Consider the following 12,887-nt stretch of genomic DNA (forward strand, 5'->3'; position numbering starts at 1 on the left):
ATAGTTTTCTCCTTTAAAAGTATTTATTAACTAGAAAGCTGTCTTTCTCCAGCACAAAAATGCAACAGGCAGATACTGGATATATCAAAACTATAGATTGCTTACCTTTTAGATAAATAGCTTGATTTTTATTGACATCATGCTGGTTGCTGCTATAATTCTCATATTTTAAAGATGACAAAGGGAAATGCATGATGTGTAAATGGTTCTTTATTAGGATTTGTATCAGTCTTCTTTTCTGTGTCTTTTTTAAAAGGATCCAGAAAATAAAGTGTGTCCACGGCTCAAACAGACATGTTTCAGTTAAAGAGACACTGGATGGCTGTGGTGTTGAGGTGAGCGGTCTAATGAAAGCCTCGAGTGTCAACGCTTTCTGTGTGAAGATCTTGTGCACAAGATCCCATAGGAGGAAAGTTATGTTGAAGTTCTGCACTGTTTCTATGGGTCATTGCAGAAGTAATTGTACCTCACTAGTGATACTGCATCTGGTTCCTCCCACACCGCCCACAACAATATTTGAGCGTAGTGTATTAGTGCATGAGCAAAATGTAAACAGTGGCGGCAGTCCTGAGGTAGAATAATAACAATAACAACAGACTCCTATCTGTTTTTAAGGAGTCTGAGGGCAGTGGGGAAGAAAGAGTTCTTTAGTCTGGTTGTTTTTGACTTCATACTTCTGTACCTCCGTCCTGAGGGTAGAAGTGTAAACAGTCCATGCTGGGGGTGGGTGGGGTCCTTGAGTATGGAGGCAGCTCTCCTGTGGACTCTGCGGTGGTAGATGCTCTGCAGAGAGGGCAGTGGGGTTCTGATGACCTTCTCTGCAGTCTTTACCACTCTCTGCAGTTTTCTGCAGTACAAAGCAGAAGTGCTGCCGTACCAGACGGTGATACAGCCGGTCAAGATGCTCTCAACGATGCAGCTGTAGAAGTTTCTGAGGATCTCAGACGACATGCCAAACATTCTCAGCCTCCTCAGGAAGTACAGCCGCTGTTGTGATTTCTTAACCAGCTGTGTGGTGTTGAGTGTCCAAGTGAGGTCGTCGCTGATTTGGACGCCGAGGTACTTGAAGCTGCTCACCCTCTCTACTTCAAGCTCCCCGATGAACAGTTGCCGATGAGGACTCCTCTTCTTCCTCATGTCCACTATCATCTCCTTGACACCAGACACCAGACTGGCCACTTCCCTCCTGTAGGCCACTTTGTCATACAATGAAACTCCAAAATATTGTGGTGTGCAGCTTTAAAGTTTTTACTACCTGGTTTAGGAAATGAACAAGATAGTAACCGAAAGTACTGCTGTTTTATTGTGGCTGCTATGGTAATATATCTTGCATCGTGGGTGCTCTGCACAATTGTTAGTGTTCCTGATGGTTGCTAAGGTGTTCCTGAGGGTTGCTAGGGTGTTCTAAGTCGTTGGTATGATGTTTGGTTGCTACAATGTTCTGTATGGTTTCTGCTGTGTGCTAGATGGTTGTTAGGCTTTTCTAGGTGTTTGCATGGTGTTTAATGTGGTTGATAAGGTGTTCTAGCTGGTTGCTAGGGTGTTCTATGAGATTGCTGGGATGTTCTTGGTGGTTTCTATGTGGTTTTCTATTGTGTTTTGGCTGGTTGCAAGTGTGTTCTGGTTAATTGCTTTAGTGTTCTAACGTCACAAACACCTTGGCTCAAATATAAGGACATAGGGAGACAGACACCGACCGTCGGGTAACGTTTTAAATAATAATCCTAATTTATTTACACATTTACATGAGTCAGTAAGTCGGAAGCAAGCAAAGGTAAAGTTAAGTGTCATGCACATCAGCAAAGTGTAAGTGTAATGCATAAAGAAAAGGTATTGGGATCTGCTGCAGCCAGCCTTCAATAGCATCAGGCCAGAGCAGATCAGAGAGGCTAAATAAGGCCACAGGACACAGGCTTTATTCCAGCAGCCATAAACACAGCGCCATGCCCCTCATTAGCACCGGAACTCTCCAGCTCCTCCTGCAGGTCGGAGTGCATAGGACAAGAGACATGACTAAACAGCAACAATATGCCTAGTGCTCAAGAGCACCATACAGGCAGAGGGAGGGAGAGGCGTAACGCTTCACGGCACAGCAAAGGCAAGGCGTCACGTCTAGATGGTTGCTATGTTGTTCTGGGTGGTGGCTCAGGTGATATGGGTGGTTGCTAGGTGGTCCCCTAGGGTTCATGTGTTTTTAGATGGTTGCTAGGGTGTTCAAGGTGGCTGCCACAGTGTAGGTTCTAGGTCAGCGGTTCCCAACCTTTTCTGACTCACGAAAATCGTTTAAGTGTTCATTACGGCCAACGTCCAACCTTAATTAATTAATTAAGTAATACGGGAGCCATACAGCGCGTTGTCAGGGGATGGTCAGAACAATCATATCGATTATCATACATACTGCTGAGGTGTAAATAGAGCGACTTCAAACAGAGGTTGTATCAGGTATCAACTTTCCTAGGTGTCTTCCCAAAACATTCACAGCAATGTAGCTGTCAACAGATTGCAACAAGGTCTGAATATAATAATGACTTGCACATTTTCCCCCCTCCCCCCCTTCAAAAGGCATAAACATAGGTAGGCTGCTAAACACATGCATAGCCATTAGGCAAGCTTTGTGCTAACTATCACCTGAGTGTGTCTAAGTCAGTAACGGTCCCTGAGACAACCCAGCAGGGACTGAGCCTGAGCAGCCGGGGCACCCAGTCCAGGACTGGGAAAGATGTCCTGGGCAAGCCGTCTGTAGTGGAGTGCTGATCAATAGAGACCGGTTGAGTCTCTCGACACCCTTGTTTGTCTCAGGGTGATATAAGGCCGTGCTTGATGCCCCAGACAAAAAAAGGCTCCCCAGAGATGATTTGTGGACTGATGTTCGCAAATCTAATTTATTTACAAATATTTACATGAGTCAGTAAGTTGGAAGCAAGCAAAGGTAAAGTTAAGTGTCATGCACATCAGCAAAGTGTAAGTGTAATGCATAAAGAAAAGGCATTGGGATCTGCTGCAGCCAGCCTTCAATAGCGTCAGGCCAGAGCAGATCAGAGAGGCTAAATAAGGCCACAGGACACAGGCTTTATTCCAGCAGCCATAAACACAGCGCTATGCCCCTCATTAGCACCGGAACTCTCCAGCTCCTCCTGCAGGTCGGAGTGCATAGGACAAGAGACATGACTAAACAGCAACAATATGCCTAGTGCTCAAGAGCACCATACAGGCAGAGGGAGGGAGAGGCGTAACGCTTCACGGCACAGCAAAGGCAAGGCGTCACATCTAGATGGTTGCTATGTTGTTCTGGGTGGTGGCTCAGGTGATATGGGTGGTTGCTAGGTGTTCCCCTAGGGTTCATGTGTTTTTAGATGGTTGCTAGGGTGTTCAAGGTGGCTGCCACAGTGTAGGTTCTAGGTCAGCGGTTCCCAACCTTTTCTGACTTTTCAGCCGGGGCACCCGGTCCAGGACTGGGAAAGATGTCCTGGGCAAGCCGTCTGTAGTGGAGTGCTGATCAATAGAGACCGGTTGAGTCTCTCGACACCCTTGTTTGTCTCAGGGTGATATAAGGCCGTGCTTGATGCCCCAGACAAAAAAAGGCTCCCCAGAGATGATTTGCGGACTGATGTCTTTGTGATGGATGTAGGGGTCCCTCACTGCTGTAGGGGTCCCCCACCAGGCGAAAAATTAACCCAAGAAGTTTATGCCCTAGCAGGTGGTGACGGACAGAGCCACCTCTGACCACCTACACTGAAGGTTGTAGACCCCCATAAGGAAGCAGTGATTGTGTGGGACACCATGGAGCCCTCCCCGTAAATGACCAGCTGAAGATGCTCCTAGAGCTCTGCTGGCCATCACAGCGGCTGTATCGGTGGTGGCACAGGAGGACCGGTTTTCCCACACACAGGGCGGGCTGTACAGTCTTCCACCAGGGTCTCGATTTCCCTGTCGATGTGGGGAGCAGAGCCTTCTGTGAGGGTCTGATGGTTCATTTCTAGTGTGAATGCCTGCCCTAAAACATTCATGGGCTACTGCTCACATGCCCATACACATGCTAGGGCCTCCCACTCCCGCTCGGACGGAGTCCTTCTGTTGGGCCGAGCTAAGGGCCCCAGAGGTGAAAGCGATGAGCTGTGGTAGAGCTGAGACGGTACCGCCCCTAGGGCTGTACTGGACCAGTGGTGATGATCCACTGCCTCACATACTGTGAGGCAGTCCAGCAACTGAAGGCCAAGTTCATCCCACCGCCTGTGCTCTCACATTTTCCCAAGCCCACTGGTCCATGTCCACAACAGGTCCTTCTTCAACAACCCATGCAGTGGGCGCGGTCGTGGAGTATGGGGAAGCTAGCATAGGTAGTAGGCTGTCATTCCCAGAAGTTAGGCGATTTGGGCGGGGCTGGAGGGGAGCTTGTGGCAACCTGTCCCCAACCCTTCGGGGGCCCAGGGGAGAGGTGGTGGAGGGCGTGTACCGCCGATATCTAGCAGACGGAGCCAGAGGGCGTCCATTACGTCACCCTAATCGGCCAGATAGAGAACACCAGCGGCAGGGAACGAGGAGGAAGTGGTACCCTTTAAAAGGCTGTGTCTCCTGTCCTTAAGGAGAGTTGGAGACACGGGAGGACCAGAGAACCCCCAGAACCCCGTACCGACGAGAGGACGAGAGGACAATAGGACGAGAGGACGACAGGATTTAACTGAGCCGTTACCGGCAAATCCAAAGGAGGACGCACGCCGGCCAAGGGCCGACCGCCGTAGATCGGAGCCCCAGACGGACCTCCCTCTTCCGGAGAGACCAGAACATTGACCCCTTTTTTCATGGCTCACGGAGCCACAGTATGATTATCGTTTTCCCGGCGTTGGATCCTCATTCACGTGGTTTTCACTACGAATAAATGCCCTTCCGGGCTTTCAACCAGCCGTGATGTGTGGTAATTCCTGCCTGACCGAGACATTCCTGTGGCCGGGTTGCCACAAGCTGCTATACCGCCTCCACGTCTGTTTGGAGTAGAGGACGACTCTCAGCTGTCAGGCAGAACCGACTCAACGCCGGGGACAGAGAACTGTAGCTATTCAGGGTGAGATGGTGACTGGCGTGCGAGCACGTCAAGGAAGGAGATCATTGTGGAGGGCCTTGGCCATGTCGTCACAAAGGGGGCTGGATGACCGGGAATCAGTGTTTAAGAGGGGCTGGTGGTCAGAAGCCGAAGAGCAACCCTTGGCTCAACATGTTTCCTACCATAAATGTTATATGCATGCCTAACTTACTTGGTTTAAGCATTTTACAGTATTTAAAATACATATTTTTTCTTTGCAGTGATTCGGGTGCACCATTATTAAACATTTGTATTGTTTTGAGCAAATTCGGATATCAAAGTATCGCCTAATGCCAATATAATGGTGTAATCAATTCATCATTATGATTATGGTCATAATTGTGGGGCCCTCTTTGCAGCCAGTGACACCCAGGAGCAGCGGCCCTCTCTACTGAGTGCTGTATGAGCGACAGTGTTTTGTATCTAGCCCGACTACAAATGCACTGATAAAATCAACGCCTACAGGCACACACCAATGATGGATTAATACGCATTAAGGATGCAGATCCTTCCTTTTTACTGTGCCTGATGCTAGGCCCTATCCATTTGTTTATCAACTCGAGTCCGTCCAGTGTTGCACTGATCCGATGCTTCTACGTCTGGTAACTTTTCAACACAGGGTTATTTTCCCTCAGTAAATATTTACGTTCTGCGTCTGGCAGTTTCCAGAGTGAAGGGGCCTGGTCATGACTGTGATCTATCAACTGTCTACGTTGTGCTACTCTGGGTTTAGACGGGGTTGAGATGGGGCTGTGTGGCAGTATGCCCTGGGGTTTGTTGTAGGAGGAATCTCAACCACAGCCGGTCCTCTCCCTCTCTGCCCTCCGTCTGCGTCTGTGTCACAGCCCTCCACTCCACTCTTTTTTATCTGGCTGCTACTCCATATTCACTTCGCAGTGACAGGAACTTTCCCTGTTTGTGTATGTGTATGTGTGTGTGTGTGTGTGTGTGTGTGTGTGTGTCTCTCTTTCTCTCTAGTCTCTCTCTCGCTCTCTCTCTCTCAAGCGCTCTCTCTCCCTCTCTGTCTCTGTCTCTCTCTCTCTCACTTCCTCTCTTGCTCTCTCTCACTCTCTCTCCCCTTCTGTGCTGCAGTAATACCTCTGACAGGATGGGACGTTGTATAAACACATTTGTCCTGGAAGGACACGCTTACACACATATCACACAAATCAGCACAGCACACCCAAACTACCCTGTGTAGAGGGCCTCTTCCAGGAGGCATGAGTCACATCTCTATCCAGTGTACAGCCCGGTCTGGTCTTATCCCCCCCCCCGGTCAGAGGGGCGTGGACCCCGACGGGACGTCCTACTGGAGGACCTCCCTGACCCCAGGTGGACTGCTGTAGCTTTGCCATGAGCGGCACCGCGTGTGCCCATCCTGTGGACCCGCTGAGCGTGTTTGGGGGCCGGATGGACCCCAGAGGGCCCGTGTAGATGGTCCCACAGACGCTGAGGGGGGCCCACCATCGCACCACAGGCATCCACTACACGTCCTCCTTCTCGGACACCTGCGGCCGTTCCCCGGACAGACGGAGCCACAGGACAGACGATTGCCCTGCACCTCAGCGTTCACTAGCGTCTCTGATGCTGCTCTCACTCTCTACTCTGCAGCCTGTCTGACGCCTCTGTCTGCTCAACCCTCTCCAGCGTGACCGTGGGACGGCGGCTCTAAGGCCGTGTCCGCGAGTGGACGCACACTGCACCACAGCTCAGCAGGGTGACTATACATTCTGCTTTATGATCTCCGGTCTTCTACTTTCTTCTCTGGTCTTCTCTTATCTTGTTGTTTCTATTGTGTCCTTTTCCCCCCCCCCCTCATCTCCTTATCCCTTACCTCCTTATCCATTATCTCCTTATCCCTTCCTTCTTGTCTCTATTCTTTTCTTCACTTCTCTTTTATTATTTTATATTTGCTCCTTTTTCCTCTCTAATCTTCTCCTTTCTACTTTCCTTAATTGTTCTATTCTCTTTTCTTCTCTTAAATTCTTCTCTTGTCTTGTTACTTGTTCTCTGCTCATCTCTTCTCTTCCTCTCTCTCTTGTGATTCTATCTTCTCCTTTCATGTTCTTTTCAGTACTTTTCTTCTTGACAACTTGAGAATTGGAGGCAGACCTACCACAAAGATGAGCCGTATATATTAAACACAAAACATTTTAGTTTGTCTTGTTTAAGATGCAGTTAACTCCTAAATAATGTTCTTGATTATTATGGGTTTATTAAAGGATATCTCATGGATCTCTGTCGTTTTCCCATCACTAGGGGTCTAAGATACGAATGTGAACAACCATCTGTGAGATTGGTGCAGTGTTGAGGGAGAACGCTGCAGACACAGTCCATGAATCAGGCTGCACTGATCCTTTGGGGCAATGGCATCCCCTCATGTACGTCCTCTGATAGTGCTTGTTTCTTCCACTGACCCGCTCAGATGGTTATTACAAGCGTTTGACAAAATTATGGAAATGATCTCTACAGAGAAATTCCACTTTAGCCTTTACCTTTCGCCTGATCTGATCTGTTTGTAATCATGTGTAACCAGGTCACGCTCACGGAGAAGTCTCCAGATGGTACTGAGCAGCTGTAGGATTCAGTTCTGAATTATATTGTACTGCAGAAAGCGTAGCTTCATGTTATCTTAAGAATTGGGGTGAAGGAGGGTTGAGATTTCCCTCCTCCCGCTCAACTCTTCAGAGTGAGAGGTTTCTTGGTGAGACACAAGGTTATATTTCACTGAGGGATCTTTTCCCTAATGTTGTCAGACACTAATAATAAAATGAAGAAATCGTAGTGCAAGTTTCAAGTGTGATTTATAGTTCTCGTTTTATGCTTTATTCAGGCGAGGTGGATAAATAACGTGATGAAGGCTAAACATATTTATCAACTAAAAGTGTGGGTCAGATGTCTGGCGCCAGGGAAAATGTGTCTTCAGCTAACAGAGGGAACAACATGACGCAACACCATATCTAACTTCAATCTTTAAAGATGAATACATTCCTCAACAAACAATCTGAGCCTGTCAGTGGCAAAAACAACAACTTTTAGAGGATGTACATCGATGGCTCGCTGTTGCTCGAAACTGGAACATTGCAGCTTGTTTCGCAGGTTACAGCTTGAGCAGTGAAATATAGGTGTGAGTGTTATTAGCCGTTACAAGCCGTTTTGAAAATATGCCTCTTCTGACATCACAAGTGGGCTTGTCCATCTAGATGTGCGCCAGATAGATCAGTCTACCAATCTACCCAGTGGACAGTAGCAAACGGTGCTCATCTATCCGTCATAGATCTAGGTGGACACGCCAACTTGTGATGTCAGAAGAGGCCGTTTTTCAAAACGGCTTGTGATGGCCAATCACACTCACACCTGGTGGTATAATATGTCACCTTTAAAGTCTTTGCTAAATACTGGACCAATTTCAAAAATGGTTGTCCGCATTACTCCCAATCCACTCCGAAATTATGGGAAAACAGAGTCCAGGTAAAACAAATCCCTTCAAGGGTTGAACAAAAGGTAAGCATTGTGGCAGCACAGACCAGTGAGAATGTATCTTGTTGTGGAAATATGTCTTGTTTTGTGTCCAACCACAAACCCTTATTTTTGCAGTTGATTCTGGCAGGCATCTGGCGGATGACATTTTGATCATTTGTCATTTAACCAAGTTACAATTCCTCAGGGGTTCAGCTATAGAGCTATTTCTGTAGCACCCAGCATTTTCCATAATGTGTCATGGAAATTGCCAGCAATAGGTAAACAATTTACATAAGCTAACATTGAACAACAATTACGTCTCAATTCACCTTTAATTAAGCGTGCTTTTCCACAATATATATTTATCTTTATCTGCCTGTGTGTGAGCTCTAGGCCCTCAAATTTCCCTCAGGCTTGTACGCCCAGCAGAAAGAGTTCTTTGATGTTAAGCCAGGACTCAAAGCGTGTTTCATTTTGAACCTATTTAATAACAGCATTACGGTCAACAGCATTTGGCAATAAACATGGTATAAGGGCCATGGCTTAGTCCTGATCGCAGCGACCCTGGTTCGATTCCTGCTTGTGGTCCTTTGATGCATGTCCTCCCCTCTCTCTCCAATACTTTCCTGTCTATCTCACTCTATCATAAAGCCTAACAATTTAACAAATTAATAAAAATAAACGTGATATAAAAGATTCAAGTCAAAGCGTAATTCCAGACAGTGGTCACCAACCAAGTTAAAAGGTATGTCTCATAATGGGGGAGGCCACTTGTGCGTCACTCCGCCTTCTAAAAAGCGCAGAGGTCCTCAGCTCACTCTCACTCTCATGCTCACTCTCGAGCTGCGGACACTTTTTCTCATTCTCCACGAACTGTCGGACTTCACACACATCACCACCATGCTGAGGAGTGACGTGTTCTCCTGTTTCGTGTTCTATGCTGTGCTTCTCATTTTGAAGATGTACTTTTTAGCGATCCTGACAGGACAGCTCCGGCTCCGGAAAAAGGTAAGCAGGGTTCCACTGCAACCGCTTTATAAATCCAAGAAACACAAATAACTGCGCGAAAACCAACCCTATCTAGCAGAGATGACTGTATTTATGAGAGATTAATAGCTACTTTTTTGGATTCCAGGCTTTTGCGAACCCAGAAGACGCGGTGAGACATGGTGGTCTTGAGTTCTTCAGAGAGGACCCAGACGTGGAGCGCTGCAGAAGGTGAGGTTCGAGTCTGTTGTCAGACCAGTTGAATGACTGCTATACTGTCACCTACAGTGACATGGGCTTACCCAAGTACCCTCTGGAATGGATGGGAACAGATCGTTATACCTAAAAATATTACAATGCAAAACCCTATAAAGTTTGACAGTTCTGCCGAAGGGATATTTTAGGTCAAGTCTTGATTAAGTTATAATATAATTAGTTGATAGAAATTTGGGCTACTACTTTTACTTTGTCCAATGTTTAATACCATTATTCTTATATGGCATACAGTGATTTGTACAGCACGTCTGTCGATTGGAGATTGCATTTGTATTATGTTATTACATTTCCAACACTTTAAATCTCCTAACATTGGTTTGATTCTAACTTTGTTAAATGGATGGACTTGATATCTGGTGTCACACCTATTGGTCCTTTGTTCAACTGCTGTCTGATCAATCAAACCCACAACATCAGGGGGTAGTTCTGTTGAGGAAATGGTTCTGGGGAGTACAGAAGTAGAGAGTAAATTATGTCAATCCCATGAATCACAAAGAAATCCCCACATAAAATGAAACTACAGGGTTGCGAAATACAAAGCCTCACTGATGCTTACGCACATTCATACTTTCACCCATACTTCACTGTCAGAAACCATCTGGGTATGGGATTAGTCTCCCATGATGACGGCAGTGTGAATGAAACCAGCTGTTTGTGTGGACGTGTTTGACAGTACATGAGGCTTGGTCCAAAGAAAACGTGGATGTCATGAACGTTTATTTCTGTATCTAATACAGCGGTGTTCAGTGACACGAGAAGAATGAAAGAAGCGTCTAATTAACATCTTATCAACCACTTTTCTTCTAGAGCTCACCTCAACGACCTGGAAAACATCCTCCCCTTCCTCTTCCTGGGTGCTGTCTACTCCCTGACCGGACCGTCACTTCCTGTGGCGCGACTCCACTTCCTGGTCTTCCTGCTGTGCCGTGTGCTGCACAGTGCGGCCTACCTGTTGGCGCTGACCCCTCCCACCCGCTCCGTGGCTTACGTCCTGGGCCAGGTGCCTTGCATGTCCATGGCACTGCAAGTGCTGGTGGCGGTGGTCCCGTACGCCTGATGCAATCTGCTCCCCTCGTGAGGGCCGCTGGACGCTGACCCACAGGTCACCCTCATCAGCGAGGACAGGGACACCTGAGATACAAGGAGAGAGAATACACTACAAGACCAGGATTAACAGTCAGAGTGCAATATTTGGTGTGTGTGCTCACACCAATGGTCGATGCTATGAAGTTCTCACTGCTCAGTATTGCATTTTGGTCATTTTGTTAACGTAATATTCAAGATGTGATACTGCCTGCGGGATATGTTAAGTGAAGACAAATCATGTACTGTACATTTATTTTATTTGATATGTTTTTGTAATGCAAATGAAGGTTGAGTTTTATCGTGAAGCTTCTCTTCATCAATTAAATGACCTCACAGAGTTAGGAAAAGAGAAAGCACGCACACACAGACACTGCTAGAGCACCAGAATCCACTGTGTTCCCTTGGCCTCCATGCAGCAGACACACTGCTGTATGTTGGAATGCCGGACGTCCTGATGGGGCCATGCTATCTTTGACGTCTGATTCACATTCACTAGAGGCCGGATGGATACGAGTGGACAGTCTGCTAGTGTCCTGGCTTAAACCATCTGGCCCCAAGCCAACCTAGCTAACTGTAGTCGCTCGCTTACAATCACGTTTGTTAAACAAAGCAACCCAGAGGTTGATGAGGTTTATGGGTTTATCCGTCTTTCTACAGCATGGGTAGCACAACATTATTATTTTAGAATTTCTCACATAACTTATTTTAAAGAAAGTATGAAACTGCCGCTTTATTTTTGTAACACTGCCTCGCTCTGTAACAATTGAACAAACTGTCTCTAGAAATGACATTGTTAATATTGGACATAATAACATACAAAGTGTAAAGCTGCAACCTGTCAGATTATTTGTTAAAAACATTCAAAGATTTACAAAAAAAAAGTTGCTGAAAAACATTCAAAGATGAACTACAGTATCAACAGAATGTAAAGAATGTACAGTTTTGACGTGATTTCAAAGACCGCTATGTATTTTGCTGCAGAGATATTTACTGAAGGTAACCGCTGGCGCCAGTACTGTCTGGTGATATCACGTGTACCTCAAGAGGGGAATCACTGCAGCGTCTAGTCGGCCCCCAGGCCAACATGAGAGGATGAAGGAAGGGCTTATATGACCTCTGGTAAATCAAGTCAAAAGTACCCTGCAAAAAAAATAATTCTGGCTCTAAATTAGCGAATCAGTTGAAGGAGCAAAGATGACTGTTAACAGTAAGCTGTACTCTTTATTCAGTCAAGTGATGCGTTGCAGGGGGCATAGGAAAGGTGGGAGGAGGAGGGACCAAAGATATTTGGAGGCACTGTGTGTTTCCTTGAAATCCCAACTTGACAAATATGCAGCCCCCTATTTTGTGGACTTATCCAACAGTTGGCCAAATCCTACACATTGCACCATTTTGCATATTACCTTGTTTTGAATTACAATTATCACATTAATTTAATTTGTTTAACATTTTAAATAATGATAACATTTTAGGAAATTGAACTGAGCATTCTCTTCACAGTTCAGTGGACAGTGGGTTTTGAGGCAGGGAGGCACCATTGTGATCGTGTATGGTGTTTTTTTAAATGTGTGCATGTGTGTTTGTGTGATCTAGCCTACGTGCTTTCCTGCATGCACAGGTCGGTTTTTCTGTGTGTGTTTGCATAAGTGAGTGTGGGGGTTTTGATTAAGTGTGCCTATGTGTGTTTCTGTGTGCATGGGCCTTTGTTTCCATGTGTGTGTGTGTGAGTGTGTTTATGTGTGTGTGCGTGAGATGATTGGTGGGCCCACAGAGGGTCCAGCATTCCTGGACCTATTATGTAAGACCTGGCATCACTGGTCCACTAAACAGTCCAGGACTGAGTCCGTATTGCTCATATCCTCTGCAGACCAGGGCAGTCTTCCCATTCATATTATCACGTTAGAATCTGAAGCAAGAATCTGTTAGAGGTGCTGCAGGTGAGATGTAAGAGCTATTACTTGAGCGCAATCTGCTCAGATGGCTTGTCCATCATTCAGCT

The 12,887-nt window shown here is 46.4% G+C and overlaps 1 protein-coding gene across 1 annotated transcript; it reads left to right on the forward strand.

Moving 5' to 3' along the window:
* Positions 1–4,508: 4,508 nt before the first annotated feature.
* Positions 4,509–11,722, forward strand: ptges (prostaglandin E synthase). The gene is given in 5 exon segments (XM_079756071.1): positions 4,509–9,332; positions 9,334–9,393; positions 9,395–9,547; positions 9,675–9,757; positions 10,610–11,722. Coding segments are annotated over 5 exon segments (582 nt in total). The 5' UTR covers positions 4,509–9,296; the 3' UTR covers positions 10,860–11,722.
* The last annotated feature ends 1,165 nt before the right edge of the window (positions 11,723–12,887 follow it).

This window comes from Pollachius pollachius (assembly GCF_949987615.1).
Source record: "Pollachius pollachius genome assembly, chromosome: 18".
NCBI classification, from domain to species: Eukaryota; Metazoa; Chordata; class Actinopteri; order Gadiformes; family Gadidae; genus Pollachius; species Pollachius pollachius.